The following is a 19,613-nucleotide window of genomic DNA, read 5'->3' as shown; positions in this document are numbered from 1 at the left end:
ACTGTTGTATAAAAGCAATATCACACTCAAGGTCATGATGTTATACTGAATATCAGCACGGCTGTGATTCGGTCATAGGCAAGAGTCCACTAAATGTGAGGATTTGATGACTGTCTGTGTCTTATGTCATTATAGACTGACATGAATTTAGTTTAATTGATAGTACTAGCAGTATAGGACAGGAAATAGGTGAAAGAAAAGGAACATTGGTTCCAATTTGATATAGAACCAGGGATGTTGTGATTATAAAGTCTTGCAATTTAACCACCAGGCTTCCAGGACTCCGGGTCGCATATCTGTGTTTTGGACTGTTTGCCAGGAAAAAAAAGAAATAATTTGAGGGCAGTTTTTTGTTTCTACAGACACCTTTTATCTATTGATGTACAAAAATAACCAACAGATTAAAATATTGTATTTGACACAATCTAAGAGGATGTCAAGGGCACTTATTTCTTCCATCTTTATGCTTAAAAAATGAATTCATATGTTCCTATTGTTGACTAAACCATTCTCACTCTGAGCATTAAAGTTGAAACTCAGTGTTTGCAGTATTATCTTCTGACTTTCAGTGAGGTTATCAATAGAGATAGACCGATATGGTTTTTTCAGGGCCGATACCGATACCGATCATTAGTAGTCAAGGAGGCCGATAACCGATATTTGGAGCCGATATTCATTTGCAGTAAAAAAAAAAATATTGGCGTCAAAATTTTGAATAATACAAACTCCAACACTTAACTTTGTTTAAATGCCTTTAAGCATATGTTTATTAAACAAACAAACAAAAAGCGCAAGGAGTTCCCAGGGTCAGCAGCATCTCTTATAAAGTTAACTGAAAATTTAAATAAATAAATAAATAAATAAATAACTTCCTGAAGTTTTATTAAGTAAATAAAACAAAGTTAAATTAAATTTGCAAAGAAATGAACTCTTATCGGCCGTCAGATTAAAAAAAAAAAAAAAAAAAAAAAAAAAGGCCAATGCCGATATGTGTCAAAATGCCGAGTATCGGCGCCGATAATCGGTCTATCCCTAGTTATAAATCTTTGGTGCTGGCTGCTGATGATAAAACTTTTGTAGTCCTTAATAAACCTTGAAAACCACTTTAATAAGGTGTTTATGTGTCCTCGCTGACCGCCTGAGGCAGAACTGAAATGCTGAAATGTTCGATATGATTATGTAGACAGACTTTCGTTCTCTTTCTGTTCCTGTTTTTCACCTTTTTTTGATTCAATTCACCACTTCTCTGCTTTTATCCTTAACACTGAAAAATGCTAGAAAATAAAAGCACTTCCTTGCATGTGAATATTGGTAGACTAAAGCGAGGGTCAATCTGTCTGATCGACAAAATAAAAGTCTTCACAGTGTTATTTTCCTGCAACTCATTACCCTGTACTCTGTATTGTACATTAAGGTCAGAGTCCCTGTGTGAGGTCGGTACCACAGACTCATATAAAAGAAACTTCTATCAATGTTCCAACTGGTAATGTTCACTAAAAGAGGTCAGAAACATAATGTGACCATTTCCCCAAGAACATCTCAATTAAGAATCAGCGTCTAAGGCGTCACCTGCTGCTCTGAGGTCGTCTGAGGACTAACAATGTCTCTACAAGTAAAGAGGTTAATCCTAAAATCTTTGGAGCTCCTGCTGATGTTTCGTGCTGTGCCTCACAAACTTGAAGATTTAGTATTTCATTATAACGCTGGGATATTTGAGGGAGTCTGAAGTCCATTGAGAGGTTAGTTGAATAATGAAATCTGCCCAGAGGTAGTTTCTATAGAAGTCTAACATTCAGAAAGACGCGTCTATGGATTGACAAGACTTTTATTGTGAAGGAGGCGGGATATGTTTACACAAGCAAGTAATCTACAATCATTTTTTCCCCTCATTTTTTATGTTTTTTTGAATGGTTGTTAAAAGTGTGAGCATTACTGTGGTAAGACATCTTTGCTTAAGAGGAAAAATGTTGGGTTATCGCAGGAAGTACGGCAAATAGGGGTGGGCGATATAGCCTAAAAATGATATCACGATATTTCACAAAATTTGGGGGTCTGGGGGAAAAATTTTGGCTATAAAAGCCCAAATTTGGTTGCGTCTGGCATATTTTCAAAAAGGAGAATAAGGCCTTTTATACGTTTAGCCCACTGTGTTCCCACCCAGTCAGGGTTCACGTTTGGATCTCCATGACAACATAGAAACACAGCTGTAGCCTGTAGCTCTGATCTGCTTTGACTCTCTTCTTACTTATCAATAAGAGGTTTTTGATCTGCCACTGCATCAACCGTCCCTGTATGTTGTTTATCTTTAAATCAGTAAATAGCAAAGCTGCCTGCTTTATTACTCTATCTATGGCTATGCTTCAAATGTCAAGTAGATGGTAATCTGAAGAGAAATAACGAAGAAAAGCTTTATTAAAAGCTTTATTCATTCGTTAAGCCCAGAATCGTCTGCGTGGCGTGTTGGGAAAACTTTTTAATGCTTACTGTGCAGGCGTCAGGTCGCTGCCACCGGTGTTACAAACACTTGTACAATGAGACTAGATAGAGAAGCGTCATTGGTCTGTACCTTTGACAGTCAGACAACAGTCACAGACCGTCTTCAGGCCAAGGAAAAAGCAAAGTGGAATGAGAAACCAGAGAAACCCAGGGGACCGAAACTGGTTCACAGACGTGGCAAAGGTGGAACAAATGTCTTGTAAGTAGCAGACAGACACGTGTAGGGAAGTAGGGGGAGACTACATTGTTATTGTGGACACATTCTGATTCGATTATGGTGCATATAAATGTAGAAAATACATTTAATTTGTGTTTTTTTAAAAGTTCAATAAAGAACTTGTAAACATCTCCTCTGAAGCGAGCTTACCTTTGGAGCCGCAGAGAGCCATGATCAGAGGGCTGTTGCTCTTGTCGAGTTCGCGTAGGCAGGCGCTGCCGGCTCGGTCTCTGATGACGGACAGTTCTCTTAAGATGAGAGCCTATTGACACACACACACACACAAAATACAACAACCTTAGCACCTTAAAATAAACCTTTTGCAACGACTTTGTGTCCTAAATGTCTCAACCCACGCAGACTAAAAGTTGCATGCTGTGACCTCCAGTAACATCTTTTCAATATGATAGACCTTTTTCTTCTACTATGCTGATGGCTAGGCTTAAAGGCCAAGGGGAGGATTTGACGTCCCATATATAAGAGCACAAAGACACAAAAAAATACGTAATTAAAACACGGACGTTAACCTTTGAAACTTCCTCCCGAGGACCAATGGCTGAACAACTGAAGAGCTTATGTACCAACTTTATGAAAGTGTATCTTTAATTAGATTCTCTTCTTCTTATTTCTCACTTCACTTGTTTGATTTTCTTTGTACATGTAATCTAAGAGTTGTTGGAGGGTGCCTTATAAATAATTAAGTTGCCAACAGCGACAGCTTTACTGTAATTGTTGTGTCAATAAAAGTGCTGTCTAAGTAATTAGAGATTTTAAGCTCCTGTGGAGTTTTTCGCTGGTTATGAAACAGACTGAAATGAACACTGATGCCAACAGTGACCTGATTATTTCCAGAGAGATATTTTTAATGCCTGAAGCTGCTGCCGTGGGGTAGATGTCAGACAAGGAGATTAACAGCACGTGTGCGAAACAGCTTTTGTTTACATTTTCTACGGCAAAGATTCTTGATGAGTGACGTGTTTAAATGTTAAAAAAAAGAGGTTTTTCACCTAAAAAACACTACTTACACCTGTACAGGACAAGATCAGCAAAGATATTAGGTACTTCTTTATCCACAGGGGGCGCTAAATTCGACACAAACTGAAAGATCCCCACAGGAGTTTTAATAACCGCAAGATCCGGAATATAAGACGCACACTACGGTAACGTTGATTGTTGAGGGTGGCAGCTGCAATGGCGATCATGACGGTGCATGTCTGTAATGAAGCACTGCGGCATATTGGAAATAGGAGACGCTGTAGTCGTCTGGGTAAAATACTGCACGCAATAACAAAGGCTACCTCTCGCTGCATTTTATACTGATATATTAGTCGCACCGGTGTATAGGATGCAGAGCACTTTTTAGATGAAAAAAAATGCATTAAAAGTGCGTCTTATACACTGAATTATATGGTAATCGCGATTAATCACGTACATCAAAGACTTCTGTGAGAAGCACCACATGACATGTAGACTTACTCAGTCTGGATGACCCTGTTTCTGGATGGTTATATCTCACTTCCACACTTTAATTGTACTCTCTTCTTCACCTTATTAAGTGTTTATTCAAAAACTACTTCATTCTGATCACTTTGCTTCCCTTCAGTTCTTCCCTACACACCTGCACCTCTGCACACAGCTGCTGGCCCCGCCCCCCTCTTTATATCTATCTCTCCCTGTTTGCTGTTGACTTTCTTCCTCAGCTGTCTGTTTTATTAAAGCTGTAATTTCGAGGATCTCAGTTTCGTTCTCATTGGCGGCGCCTGTGGCGATCAACAGTAATTTTGGGCGCACACTTCCCAGATATCCAGACAGTGTTGCATGTGTGACGTCCACGGTTGGCTCCGGTTGTAACTCTTGATTTTCCTCTCTGACGGTCGCTTTCCTTTTCAGACTGTTTGCTTCATCTGAGCGTCGAATTTGTTTCTTTTTCTTTGGATTTTCACTTATTTTTGAAGTTGTATCTGTAGTCATCCATCTTTTCTTTGTTTGTTCAGCCATAGTAGATTACTGTTTACTCGCAACACTTGCAGAGAGCGGAAAAGCAGCCGCTTAGCTCCGCCTACCCTCTCTGGCAGACCAACCACTGCTGGCTGATGGAAAACACGTCACTAACTGGGCGCCGCTTGCGATTTTTTCCACAAAAGTCACCACAGACAGCCAGTCAGTAATACTGCAAATGGCAAAGGCTTTCATCAGTGGGCCATAGGCTCAATCACCATGGTGTTACCTCATTCGGCGATAGATAGAGACTTAACAGACATTTATTTAAATAAAAATCTTTGAAATTATTACTTGAAAGAATCCCTCAAGGTTGGTTATTGAAGAATTGCGACAAAGATATGCAGCAATCACAACATTTCACAGCTGAAAAATGAACCACTTGAGACGAACTGTCCTGGCAGCATTCCTAATACTAGCCTGATTCTCAGGCTACAAATATCTAATTAACAGCTTCTTTGACTTCAGCTCTGCTTTGAATGACAGCCCTTGGCATTTTTTCAGCCTGTCATGGAGTGCAAAGTGCTTGATAACCGAGGAGTGGCAGAGAGAATCCAGTGGTGTATGTAAATTAACCGGGATGTGAGCGTCAGGTATGAATAAATGCCATCACACACATACCTCCAGGGTCTCCTCCGCCGTGCAGCCTGGCTGCTGCTGCAGCTTGCCCGTCTGCAGAGCTTCGATGTACTCGTCGCACTTCTTGTAACCGTCGTCCAGCAGGTCGTGTTTGGCCTTCAGGAGACCCTGGCCAGGCGTCACATCGCCAATGCCAATGGAAAAGCCCCGGTTGGCTAAAAAATGAAATAAAATACACATTAAAATAAACCCTTTTAGCACAAAACCACTACATTTAGTCAGTGATTCTACAATTTCTTTTAAGAATTATCTCTGCTGAGATTGATACATGTTGTTAAAACACCTACACAGGAAGACGGGAGCGAGCCTGGCCAGGCGAGACATGGCGTTAGCAGCCTCCAGCTGTCCCCAGTCCCTCAGCAGGATGTAGAAGATGTTGTTCTTGGAGCCAGATCCCAAGGTGCTCTTGTCCATGCTGCCGCACATCAGCTCACTGTTGTGAATCACCACGACTGCGAATGTGACAAGAATTGAGGCCATTAGGTCCCAGAATAGAACAGCCACCGAGGTGAATAACAACACGGCATGAGCGTGGTGCTTTGAGACATTTTGAGAGGGTCTGCGGAGGACATTCAGCTTTGGAGGGGAACATTTATGAAGCAAAGATCGGCATGTTTTTGCGGAGAAAAGTGACCTATTTAAAAAGCAACCAATTATTTTCCTTTTGATCAAACGATGGACTCATCCTAAACGTCAACATCAATGTTCAACATCCACTAGAACAGATGCGACCTTCGGGTCATTGCTGCTGTATTGTCGAGTTCTGCAGGCAAATGTAGCTAAAATATCCACATGAAATGATGTGTGTGAGTTGATATGGTTGTCAAAGAGTGCTGTCTAGGGGGATAGTAATGAGAGCCCACTGCAGGTCACTCCCCCCCTCCCTTTCTCCCTCCCTCTCTCTCACACATACACACACTCACATATGCGTTTGCAGGCCTTCAAATTTAATAGAGTATAATCTATTATAGCTCCTAGATGCAACAGATAATCAAATTGAATTATCCTATAGGTTATTAAGCTTTAAAGGCGTGTGTGTGTGTGTGTGTGTGTGTGTGTGTGTGTGTGTGTATGCATATATGTAGGAGCATCAGGTGGTATATTTTTAAGTGTATGTGAATGACCATTTGAGCCAATAGCAGGTGTTTCTCATGTCATGTTTTATTTCATTTGTAGTGAACTCCAGCAGAGTTTTATATTAATACAGGACTCAATGATAACTGCATATGGTAGTTTAAATAACAGGCGGATATTCGCCCTTCACTTCTGGAATGGAGGAGAGGAAGGGGGGCTTATCTCCATGGTTACAAATGGCGTCAGGAGAATCTCGATGTTGATAGGCTTTCGCTACACCACGAGACACGAATTTGCAGAGGAAGTAAACATTTTTCAACTCACTCAAATTTGCATCGTGATTATTTTTTTGTGATCAGTCGCCCGTCGCAAATTAATGTCTACTCGCGTCATTGCATTGACTTTGTATGGAATCTCGCTGCAGATTTTCGTCTATTTGCGTTCGGTGTGAACGCACAGTTAGGACGTCTCAAACCTGCCAATCTGAAATCGTCTTGTTCAGCCTGTCCTTGGTACACTGCAGTTTAAAAGCAGACAGGCCCAGCCATGGAGATGACTGCTGATGTTGTCCCTGATATGTCTTGTAGCACATGAGAAACACCACATGGAGATGTTCACAAGGTTAACACTGGATTTTCACTGGAGGAGGTCTTTAAAGGGCGTGTCTGCTGCCGCTTTGAACACAGTTAAGTGCATCAAACCCTATGAGGTTCAATATCTAGAGCAGGGGTCTCCAACCTTTTTTCATCTGAGAGCTGCACCACATCGCTGTAATTACTGGAGGTGTTGCATGTTGATTCTTTTGACGACTGAAGCGTTGCTGCCACAGATGAGGCACACACACCGAACTCCTCACTTTAGCTCAGCATAACTGACCCCACCTGTCGATGGAGGTTGCTGCAACATTGCTGTGATTGGTTAGGTTCAGATGCTGACAAACAGGAGCATCACTGTTTTTTATTGACAGCTGATCGGCCTATCCTACTATTTTGTATTGGAGGGGGCGGGACATCTGTGTATTTGATTGAATTGAAGTGCAAACTACTAAAATCCAGGCCGCGAGCCTACCTGTTGGAGACCCCTGATCTAGAACATATTGATTCATGTTTTACATTAAAAATATCATTGAAAACTCACACGAGTCGTTGTGACAGAGGTCCTCTCCCTTGCCGCAGTACTGTTTGCCCTTGGTCCGCAGGTTGGCATTGACCGGACATTCCTTACTCGGCTTCAGAATGACGCTGAAGATCTGTTTGCCGGTCCACAGGGCCATGGGCTGACGGACAAACACACACAGCAGAATATTAGCGGCAGGTGGGAAATTCAGATTGATGCGAGAAACTGAGCAGAGTGAAGCACCTTCACGATCGCCGGGCGCGGCAGAGAGATCTTGACTTTTTCATCTTTGCCCACCAGGATGGACGCTATTATCTGACAGGCTTTTGATCTGTCGAAGAAGGTGTCCTTCAGGGTCAGGAGGTAGGCCCCTAGGAAGTAGAAAAGTGCTTTAATGTTATCAAATAAATACATTGGTTTTTCAAAAATGGCTGGAGCGCTCCCGAATCAGGTAGAATGATGAATGAAATGGAGACATACTATTTCGGCCTTAGCAACCACATCACACATAAAATTGCTTTCCACAAATTCACCTATTGTCGAGCGGTAACTCAAATCACCAGGGGCCCTTCCATCATATAGCAACGTAACACTCTGATTAGCAGCCGAGCGTCACAGCACTGACCTGTCAGAAAGTCCTGAATGGCAGCAATCAGAGGTTCGCCGTTTCTCGGAGTGACAAGGTTAGCCTTTGTCTAGAAGCAAAGATAACAGTTTGTGTCAAACAGCTCCCGCAGACCCCTCTTCACTGCAGAACATCTACACTGAGAGCTGTGTGAATATAGCTCCCTCCGCATGGGTTGAGATGACACATTACATACCCCCATCAGGACCAGGGCCTCTGCTTTTGCTTCTTCGGTCTGAGGTAGATGGAGGTTCATTTCGTCGCCGTCAAAGTCGGCGTTGTACGGGGTGCACACGCACTCGTTGAACCGGAACGTCCTGTGAGGTTTGACTCTGGCCTGGAAAGGGAAAAACAAAATGTTACACAAAGAGAAGCAGACAAAAAGGATCAGCATGAGCAAAATATCAACAAGTTTATTCTGAATTTTGAAAGGTTAGTTTGGTTCACTATGACAGACTGGTGTACAACAGAATGTAAAAGTTACCATGGGAGCATATAAGAGAAAAAAGGTTTGCTTTGGTTTCTGTTGTTTTCTGTCGTAAAGTAACTTTTTTACGTGTGTACATTGAAAAGCAAAATGCTGTAACTTTTAGTCTGTGCACTAAGGCTGTCAACGAATATTCTAAATTTGAATATAAAACTGAACTGTAAGAAAAAACAGATATTGGGATTAAAATTAATATTCGATGTGGAATAAAATCAGCACTACCGCGACTGTCTTGCGTGTTCTTGTACGTCCTCGCGTGTTCTCTCTTGGTTACGGAGCGTCTTTGAAAGCACACAACACTTTCATTTAAATAAATGTCTGTTAAGCGACTATGTTTCGCCGAATGAGGCCTATGGCCTGCTGATAAAAGCCTTTGCGTTTCCATCACCCAGCAGTGGTTGGTCTGCCAGAGAGGGTAGGCGGAGCTAAGCGGCTCCTTTTCTTCTCTCTGCTAGTGTTGCGAGTAAACAGTAATCTACTATGGCTGAACAAAAAAAAGAAAAGATCGATGACTACAGATACAACTTCAAAAATAAGTGAAAATCCAAAGAAAAAGAAACAAATTCAACGCTCAGATGAAGGCAAACAGTCTGAAAAGGAAAGCGACCGTCAGCGAGGAAAATCACGTCTGGTTTTCTCGGACGGATGCGCCCGCATTCGCCTTTTATCACCATAAGGTGCTGCCAAATAGAACTAAACTGAGAACTTCGACATTAAATCTTTAACAATTAACTTTAGTCTATCTGAAACGAGCTAATACAACAACCGTGTGGCGTGTGGTAATGATGGCGGAGAAAATCCAAATGCCAAATCCCAGCCCGGCCAGAGAGAGAGAGAGAGAGAGAGAGAGAGATTCTCACCCCCAGCATAACAGACAGGTGTAGATGTTGATTTTTTTAAAGACATGTTTATGTTTAAATAAATATACCCGTCACAGCACAGCTCGCTCGGACACTGAATGTCCGTTCTACCGTAACCTAATTATTCTATTAGTTTATTTTGAAGGTGTAGGAAGCCAATGTTGATCTTTTAGGGCCCGATCAGACAGAACGCGTTTTCTAGTCTGTAAAAGCGTTTCCTCAAAAACACAAGGGGCACAGAGCGGAAAAACACGAGGCGCTCTGCAAAGCAAAAGCAGCGCGAAAAAAACGTCCCTCTCATTGAAAACAATGACAAAAACCGCCCCCAGCCCTTAAAAGGCTTGTTTATGTTGAAATAAATATATCGTTTGTCTCTCGTTGTATTGGCATGCCCTCTTGTGGACATGTTGTGCAAGAGTAGATATTAGAATAGTTTGAACCTCTGTGTTTTTAGATGGAATAATGGAACGTAATTTTTGGCCAATTTTAACAGCACTACTCTTAAATGAGCCTGAAAATTGCTTCTGTATGCAAACTGTGGAGGGTTCATTAGGAGAAAAAATTACGCAAAATGAGGAGAATGTAAACAAGTTAATTTAACAAAACTTGAAAGGCATTCAGTTATTTATTTTTCCTGTTTTGGTTTGTGTACAAGGGAATAAAAGCGATAGAAGTTAAACTCAAAACCATGTGACCTTGGCTTAAAGACTTATAAGGACATGTCAGAGGCAACACTTACGATATGAGCCATGATGCTGAGTTTGTGCAGAGAGGGTTGTCGATTGAAGAGGACGATGTCTCCGTCGATCAGGTGTCTCTCCACCACGTCACCGAACCTCAGCTCCTGAGCCATCTTCTCACGGTTTCCATATTTTAGAAACCTGAGAGTAAAAGTGGATTTATGTTTAGTGTTTGATCACATCAGGTGAGGAGTACTGGTGGGTTTAAATCAGGCCGGAAGAAGACAGCCTCACCGTTTCATCTGTGTGTGGCGATTCTGGATGAAGTTGGCTCCGGGGTGAACTTCGGGACCGTTGCGGACAAGTTTCCTCATGAGCTCCAGGTTGGCTTTGTTCACCTATAACAGAGTGTATATTAAACTGATTGTAAGCAAGGTGTTGCTCAGTTTGTTGTAACCATGGAGCGGGGGTTACCTTCTCCGGGTAGGTCAGAATTTTGGCCACATGCACGGGGACGGCCACCTCGTCTATCCTCAGGTTGGGGTCGGGAGAGATGACGGTTCTGCCGGAGAAGTCGACTCTCTTCCCTGAGAGGTTTCCTCTGAATCGACCTGAATTTTACAGGAAACAAATTAGTCAGTCTGCGCTTCAAAAGGTGCGCTTTGTTTTCTCCACGGAGTTAAATAAGCAGAGCTCATAATTAATACCTGCTAAGTGCCTGATTACTGTAAAATGTCTCATGGGAAGAGAAATGAATTGATGATTTGAATTGATTTAAGACGACGACATTTAAATGCCAGCATGAAAATAAAACTCTTTTACATCATGTTAATAAAATGCTCTTTAATTAGAGCTTTATGCCTGATTATTTAGACTCATTAAATAAAACTGTAAGAAGGCAGGTGAACACATTTAAGTGGGGTTTATTTGAATAGATGTGGGAATTCAGCGCATGGTTAACTACATGCACATGAGTCTTTATGCTTCACTTACTGGCAGCATCTAGACCGGCTGCGACTACAGCAAAGATGAGTCTCAAAAGCCCCTTTCACACATGCACTGCACTCCTCAACATTTCCTGACATTGTCCAGGTGGGCTGCATGTGTGAACGCAAACAGCCGAATTTTTTATACCGACGTCACCCCCCGACTTTCTCCTGCTGGCGGCCGAGTAACATGTCAGGAGGAAGCCTGGGACAGCCGATGTGTGAGGTTGGGGCATTGCAGCGAAACAATACGTCACCCTATTTAAGGAAAGCTATATCGTAATTACATTATAACTGTACATAAATGTGTAAGTGTTTGAAACAAAACCACTTGCTCTGAAACTACTTGCTCACATTGCTTCTCTTCAGTTATGTCTCCCCACGCACCTTCACCTGCTGTACCTGCACACAGCACTTTCTGTATCTCTCTCCCTACATACATCTGCTCTGTTTACATCCATCATGAGCTGCACGTTTTACAAAGTTGCCCAAAAAACTTTTGCGATCTTGTTTTCACAGCAGAAGGAGGCTCGCCGTTAAAGACGTTGCGTGTCGAAACGAATCAAAACCGAGTAATGAGACCGACTCTACGCAGCTGAGAGACGGTGCTCCAGGTATGGGAGAGATAGAACGCAAAGGGCGAGTGTCCAGTAAGTTAAATGATCGCGGATGACGATCTTTTTAAAAAAAGGCACATGACAGAGTTAGTCGGCAATTATACTTGCCCCCCTCCGCGTCTGACGGGGAAAAATCTCCCGCTGTGAGGGACACGTGTGAAAGGGCAACTCTAGGTAATGTGGGGGTCAGGCGGTCCTGAAATTGTCAGGAGAATGTCAGGAGTGCATGTGTGAAAGGGGCTAACGTTAGCCTATGATAGTTGCAATTCCTGGCCATAAATAGGGGTGGCAGTGACGCCAAAAATGTACATATTCATTGCTCTTTCAAATTCATCTTGCCTGCTCATCTTGCCTATCAATAACTTCAACAGGAAACTGAATTTGAAGTTGGCTTTCTACGCCTCACTGACGCGCAGCAGCGAGGTAAAAAAAGACTTGTCGCGTACTACGCCCGCTTCCCGCGCAGCTTACGTGGCTGCTGGAGATTCCGGCACACATGTGTCAAAAATATGCTTCGAATACATTGCATTGTGTCGATTCCCCCCGTTAGATGTCATAGCGTTAATACACACTGTACCTTGCTTCCCCTTGAGTCTCTGCACGAATCCTCTGGTCCACTTCTTCGGTGCCATGTTCAGAGGGATGCCAGAGAGCTCGCTGTTGATGTAAAGAGCACACTGCAGCTGCAGGAAGTCCCAGTCCTCCATGATCATCTGAGTCTTCGCCCCAGTCATGCGATGCTGAATGAAAGAGAGTTTGTTATGTGGGCTGTGTGCATAAAAAAATAAGACATCTCAAAAGCAACTTTCAGAGCGAGGCCTGAAAAGTCAGAACATAACCCCGAGCTGCAATGTGGTCTTTGGGCATTTCAGAAACAAAGTAGTGAAGATGTAGGAGAGAAACTTTCCTCATTCTAGGACACCATGACAGTTTTCTCTCCGGCTTTATTGATAAGAAGCTGAATGCTCAGAAAAATGATATTTTGTAGCTGGAGGCTGCTGGAATCTGAATAATGTATCTACTCTTTTGCACCAAAGATCGATATTTTTTATAAGTTTGGTCTTTAAGTTGAAGTTTGCTGTCATAAAACTTCTGATAAGTCCCGCAGATACCCTGCACTGGACAGATGATCAATAGCCACCATTAAAAATAAAACCAACCTTTTTGATGACATCATTGAGGAAGATGATCTCTGTGAGCTTCATGGTGAGGTCGTCCTCGTTGGTGCCGGACTTCAGGTCGCTGACCACAGACGGGCGTATGCAGAGGGGAGGCACCAGGAGGCGGGTGAGGATGAGGTCAGCGGGTTTCCCTGCCTCGGGGTTCATCAGCAGCAGGGGAACGTCTTCCTGGGGAATCCTTTTAAACATGTTGAGCACCACCAGAGGGTTTAGGTTCTCCTGGAGAGGAAATGACAATCAAGAGAGGATGAGGCAAAGTATTGTACAGGGCTTCTGCTTCGGGTTAAATCTTGTATTAAATTTTTCCAGAGGAGGAGCGAGTACTGATAAAGAGCTGTGACACATGATGCAATCATCATCACCTTATGTTTACTATTAGCAACATCACAGAGCTTGTTGTGGATTACCAGAGGAACAGGAGGCCCCCTGTCCTGGTTGTCCAGGAAGAGGAAGTGAAAAGGGTGGATTCATACAAGTACCTTGGGGTCTAAATCAATAAGAATTGCATCGGAGTGACAATATGAAGCGTGATGCTGTCACAGTGAAGTTGACCTTTCATCTTTTGGCTATAAAATGTCATCACTTCATCATTTTAAACCAATTAGAAATTTGGGTTAAATTTTGTCATAATTAGCGCATGAATTCTAGAGTTATGGCCACAAACGTGTTTTGTGAGGTCACAGTGACCTTTGACCTCCGACCACCAAAATCTACTCGCATCATTCTTGAGTCTACGAAGACATTTGTGTCAACTTTTATCATAATTAGCGTAGGAATTCTTTAGTTATAAGCAGAAATGTGTTTTGTGAGGTCACAGGGACCTTGACCTTTGACCTCCAAAATCTGTCCAAGTGGACAATTGTGCCAAATTTTAAAAATTCCTTCAAGGCGTTCCTGAGATATCGTGTTCACAAGAATAGGACAGACACTGATATATATCGTATATATATATCCTAACAAAACATGTTGGTACGTGGCCCTAAAAAGTGCACAAAGTTCACCTGCGCTCTGGTCAGCAGAGGCTCCATCACTTTGTTGTGCTCGATAGCCGTGTCAAAGGACTGCATGAACTCTGACACAAAAGCGTCCACCACCTTCTTGGTCGTCTTGTACTTCTCGTGGATGATCTTAAGCAGGCCGCACTTTTTCACTGGACCTGAAGAATAACACGGAGAGACTCAGCTTCTTCCAAATATCACGTCAGGACAACCGGCACAAAAAGACGGCACTGATAGAGAAATTAAAATGTCTCTTCTCACCATTGAAGGCGGAACAATTCAGACAGATTGTCCTTTTGCGGCATTTATCAGAGATCTTCTTCTTCAGCCCTCGCTTCTGGAGGTAGGCCAGGTTGGGCCGTTTCAAGAAATCCATGAACTGCAGCTTGTCCTCCTTAGACAGCATGATGCTCGAGCACGTCTTGCAAATCATCTGGAGACATGAAAAATTCCAGGTTACAATAAGATCACACATCTTTTGATATATAGAAATACAGAAAAGAATCACATTTCATTACATTATAATAAAAGCTTTATTTTTAATTATTGCTGATTTATCCACATATTGACTTGTTTGAAAGATTGAGCTGATTAAGCATTCACACACAATTCTCCACCTGTTTTAATTTTGATACTCTAGTGACACCTATAGGAAAAGGGATTTTCATGCATTCTAGACAGATGACTCAATAGAGTATATTAATATCTTAATATCTAGATAACTTTAGAACTTGTAGTATGGATTGTTTCATATATGTTTTTAATTGTTGAACCAGAGCATAAACTCACCTGTAAGATTCCTATGATGGCTTTGAAATAGCCGACATGAAAACACGGCAGCTCCAGGTCCAAGTATCCGTAATGTCCCAAACAATCTGCTAGATTCTTCCCACATGTCAGACAGGGTCTGTCTTTCTCACTGGTGCCCTGCAGGAAACCAGAGAGCAGAGGGATGAGCCTTTAGCATGAGGATGGATTACATTTACATGGGGTTATTTAATATCTGACATGGGTGACAACATTTAATGATGTAAAGCCATTTTTCACATAATTGTTCCAAAAAGTACAGAACGTAAATTCTGCTCTTAAGGGTCTCTAAATCAAAACTAATACAAAGGACATAGTTTAAAGACGTTGCCAACAAGTGTGGGATCTTGGATGCAGTTATGGCTGTGTCACTTTGAGCAGGTTGACGTGTAAATACACAAAAACAACTGTATACGCAGATCTCTTACGCAAATTGTAAAACACAATGTAAACACATCAAGCAATACAACAAAAATTGCAACGATGTTAAAGCTTTTGGGCGTCTTTGTAAAACGTGCAGTTCATGATGGACGTAAACAGAGCAGATGTATGTAGGGAGAGAGATAGAGAAAGTCCCATGTGCAGGTACAGCAGGTGAAGGTGTGTGGGGAGACATAACTGAAGAGAATCAAGGTGAGCAAGTAGTCTTAGAGTGAGTGGTTTTGTTTCAAACACTAGCACATAGTGGATTAGAATGAAGGTACACACTGTGTAGACTTTAGAGTTGGCCCTATAAAGTACTACAGGTTCAATAGGATTGTTTGGTAGCCCAATTTACACATATAAAACCTCTTGAGCAGAACACAGCCTAATATCTTAAATAGCACACTGCATATCCAGAGCTAAGCTAGACCTGAAATAGGGTTTGACTTATACCATGGGCAGGAATTAGGAGACATGTGAAAAGTTTAAGTGCAATTGTACGGTTGTTGCAGCCACATTAAGTTATGACTGTAAAATAATAGAGACTAAGTTTATCAAGTAAAACAAACAGTAAATGTTTTTTGTGTCCATGTCCTACCATACGGTGGTCCAGCACTCCATAGGACAGTGGGGTGTGTTTGGTGTCCTGGCTATACAGGTTCTTACTGACCACCTGGATGTGGGCCTGCTGTCGCATCTGCTCAGCAGATTTCATCCCAAAGCAGATGTGGCTTCTGTGAACAAACATACAGCAAACAAGGGTTTCACTGGGTTAATATCTCATTATGATAACAACAATGTCATTTTTCACATCAGCAACATGACACAGGAAGGTGAACAGAAAAGAATCTTAGGAAATTGTATCAAATTAGGTATAACGCATTTCACCAGACTATTGCTGAGTTCCATATATTCTATTTACTCCGTTTTGGCGTGATAACGAGAAATAAAATGTATGGATGCATGTCCGCCAAGGGCTTCCGTAGCTGAAGGTTTTCTAACATCTAGTTTTTTTAATTACCAGCGAATTTTTTGGCACTTTGGTAGAAGCACTGCATCCTATTTAATATATATACAAGTTGAGAAAGTTGTCAACATTGGCCACATTTCAAACTATCTGTCACTGACGTTAGCTAACCGGCGAGCTAACTAGCTAGCAATGCTCCACAGTTTGTTATACTCACATTTTCTTGGCCACATCTGTCTCTCTGAACTGCTCCTTCACCATTTTGTCAGCTTCTCCTACACAAATAACAGCAAGAATAATTTAACTGTTATCCTGTCCTCATTCCAGCATGCTAGACTATCACGCTGTCATTTCTCTTTCCCATGTTGTGGAATGCTAGCAGACAGCACCATGCAATGTGTTGATAGCATGTGAAACAGAGCAGTGCTGCCTTCAGGGTCAATCCGTAATATAGAGAACTTCTTCCTCTTCTAATGATTCTCCGACAGGTTGTTCGCCATCTAGCGATCCTAAATGTTCAAATAGCAGACAGGTAGGGACTTTTAGGGATCAGGGAGGAGAGTCGTGTGGTGTTTCGTCCGATGGTAAGTCTTAATGTTTGACTAATATAAAGAATTTAACTTAATGGCTAATACTGAATAAGTGTGTTTGCTGAATTAATGCTTAAGTACGGAAGATGTTGTGTCTGAATTGTCATTTGTGTTGTTGCACAATACATACAGCATGTACCCCATGTGCCTGCTGGATCTGCTAGCAAGCCCGCGCAAAACATACAAGACTGGGTTTGTAGAAAATCCAACTTTACATGATGTATTTGAAAGCAGCATTGGCCTGTGCACAACAAGAGCAAAAAAAAGACAAGCACGAGCACATCAGTTTAGACTGAGTGCTGACACCTAACGGCTAAAATATAGTATAAAATGAGTTTGTCGAGTAATTTAAACAACTAACATTGAACCACGACGTCTATAGTGATACAAATCACTGAAAATATGATAATGATTAAAATATTTTACTCATTTGACCCCATTTTGCCTTTGTATTCCCTAATTTACATCTTACTTACATGTAGGCCTATTACCTCAACATGCTGGATTGGTTCATTGTTAGTACAAAAAAAAAGTCTCATTAAAGTTTTCTCATCTAATTTTTGGTGAGTTTTTAATTTATATTTGTTCGAATTCTTTTTAACCCAGCAGTAGGGCTAGCATAGAAGGGTTGTTTGATGCAGTGCACTCCTCTCTCAATAATCCCATGTGGACCCATCCTACTCGATAAGTGAGGCAGACCACTTTAATGTCTTTGGGGTAAGTGGCTTTGTTATTTCCCTGGTTGAAAACACTTAAAATCTTGTCTGTGCTTGCTGTTTCAAAGTTGCAATCCCAAACATCAATATTTTTATTTTTTTTATCTGGGCTAAATGTGGACCTGATTTTGGAGTTTTACAAGAAAAATAGTGTTGTTGTCAGAGATTTAAAAAAGAGAATACAATTTGGATAATTTAGAGGGTTGCCCAGTTTTAATGCTAAAAAAAACACATAATCCTTCCTTAAATCCACACACAGAAGAGTTGTACAGCCATCGAGCCAGATGGCTGTACTACTTTCCTTGCCACTGCTGCCAAATGTTGCTAAGTGCTGCTCATGGTGGATTCATGTTGGGTCTCTCTCTAAATAAAATAAAAAAAGAGCACGGTCTGGAGCTGCTCTTTTTGTTGAGTGTCTTGAGATCATCTTGGTTATGATTTGGCGCTATAAAAATCCAATGTGATTTACAGTAGACACATTGCTGAGGGAAAGGGTCAGGATAGGCTGCAGCTGGAGGCTTTATTTGCAGTAAAGTGGTTATTGTTATTAGAATATCTCCTCAATCAAAAGACATTTCTGTGAGTGATATTCTGTATATTTGTCACAATATAAACTCCTGCCACTAGATGGCGCCAAATGCATTCCCAACACTTTGAAACGTAGAGCGGGAGAGGATGTATGGAGACTGAACAAAACTGTTGTACCTGTGCTGTTCGATGCGGTAGGCTAATGTGGAAGTGTTGATGTCGACTGATGACTTCCTGATGAGTATTTCCTATTACAGGGCGCTTGTGCTGATTAATTGTTCCGCCGTCTTATAACCACCGACAGTGAAAATTGCCTGGTTCAATCTGATTTTCCATTTTTCTAATTCTGCTGCCACTTAAATCCCACACAGGCCTTTAATTAAACCTCTAGTTTTGTATTCAACACGCTGTGGGCTCTGTAAAACTGCCTCTGGAGGTTTGGTGTCCCTAAATCTCTACATCTCGGAACAAATAAGTAAAGGGCGTACAGATGTATCAGTGTGTGTAAATATAGCTACTATATCTGAGAAAATAAGGAATAATCTAAAAGTACTTAAGGGACTGCTGCTAACAATCCTCCCTTAAAGTGCCTCTTGAGCATCTGTACAGAAACTGTATCAAATACAGCCGGCTAACCGTCCAATCTAAAGCAGACATACGAGCACACACACCCAAACACACACACAAGACTCCCTGTGGAGGAATTGAATATCCCAGACTGCTCAGATCGAGGAAAACTGGGTCTCTCCGAGGACCGGGGATCCTGGGATTTAGTCACAGCCCCTGTTTAATACTGTAGGCTATTAGGTTTAGATTAAGAGAAATGCTCTCAGATGAATTAAAATTCCCTCTTTGCTCACTTGTATTAAAGCCCTGAGGGTGTGTGATGACCAGATAATGATTCTCAGCCAATTTCCACCACATCTGGAGATTAATCGATGACTATAATCACCACTTGCAGCAATCTCTAGGTGATTTTTATTTGATTAATTGATAAATCATTTTAGTCTGTTAAGCAAGAAAATAGAGAAAAACGCTCATCACAAAGTCCCCACAGAGTTCAACGTAAGTTGCACAGCAGGAACTTTATCCAGGGAGTAGGAACTTTTGGAGGTACTCGGTGCAGGGTCTAACTGAAGAAGGGACTTTATTTTACCCTCCAAAAAGTTCCTGCCCGAAAGGTGGTACGTTATGAAAGTGCAGGGACTTTAGGAGTAGGTTTTGTAGCGCTGAACATTTCGTGATTGGTCGAGCCGCAGCATTCAGGAGACCAGCAGAGCAACATGTACTTTGAACATCTGGATGTGTTGCAGTGCCGTGCTTAAATATTAAATACGCTCTGATGAAGGAGTGGCTGTCAAGTTCAACATGATACACCAGTTAGCTCAGTATTTAAAAAGGCAATATGTGCATTGGTGTAAATGTTGAATTGCAGGTGATGTGTTAATGAGTAATATAGTTAGAGTTAAAAAGCCTGGAAAAATGTTTATGACCATAACAATAACGTTTTTAGAAATTTGCTTCAAAATTTGACAGATTACTGTACAACCTCCAGGTCCCTCCCCCTCTCTCTCCGCAGCCTGCCCTCCCCGCAGAGGAGGCTATAAT

The 19,613-nt window shown here is 41.8% G+C and overlaps 1 protein-coding gene across 1 annotated transcript in view; it reads right to left on the bottom strand.

Moving 5' to 3' along the window:
* The window catches only part of polr3a (polymerase (RNA) III (DNA directed) polypeptide A), a 38,779-nt gene extending 22,243 nt beyond the window's left edge, over positions 1-16,536 (bottom strand). Inside the window, exons 1-17 of the mRNA XM_069664441.1 lie at positions 16,389-16,536; positions 15,803-15,938; positions 14,764-14,901; positions 14,236-14,407; positions 13,978-14,132; positions 12,956-13,195; positions 12,373-12,535; positions 10,667-10,803; positions 10,487-10,590; positions 10,252-10,393; positions 8,362-8,502; positions 8,166-8,235; positions 7,784-7,911; positions 7,562-7,700; positions 5,638-5,802; positions 5,333-5,505; positions 2,864-2,975 (exon numbers count right to left, since the gene is read on the bottom strand). Of these exons, the coding sequence (XP_069520542.1) occupies positions 2,864-2,975; positions 5,333-5,505; positions 5,638-5,802; positions 7,562-7,700; positions 7,784-7,911; positions 8,166-8,235; positions 8,362-8,502; positions 10,252-10,393; positions 10,487-10,590; positions 10,667-10,803; positions 12,373-12,535; positions 12,956-13,195; positions 13,978-14,132; positions 14,236-14,407; positions 14,764-14,901; positions 15,803-15,938; positions 16,389-16,432 (2,359 nt within the window). The 5' untranslated portion in view covers positions 16,433-16,536. The remainder of the gene's footprint in view (positions 1-2,863; positions 2,976-5,332; positions 5,506-5,637; positions 5,803-7,561; positions 7,701-7,783; positions 7,912-8,165; positions 8,236-8,361; positions 8,503-10,251; positions 10,394-10,486; positions 10,591-10,666; positions 10,804-12,372; positions 12,536-12,955; positions 13,196-13,977; positions 14,133-14,235; positions 14,408-14,763; positions 14,902-15,802; positions 15,939-16,388) is intronic.
* Positions 16,537-19,613: the final 3,077 nt, after the last annotated feature.

This window comes from Semicossyphus pulcher, unplaced genomic scaffold (assembly GCF_022749685.1).
Source record: "Semicossyphus pulcher isolate SPU_LCO1_2020_fin unplaced genomic scaffold, fSemPul1.0.p SCAF_16, whole genome shotgun sequence".
NCBI lineage: Eukaryota > Metazoa > Chordata > Actinopteri > Labriformes > Labridae > Semicossyphus > Semicossyphus pulcher.
Note: the sequence above shows the minus strand (reverse complement) of the source record. Positions and strands in the feature narration are given on the sequence as shown.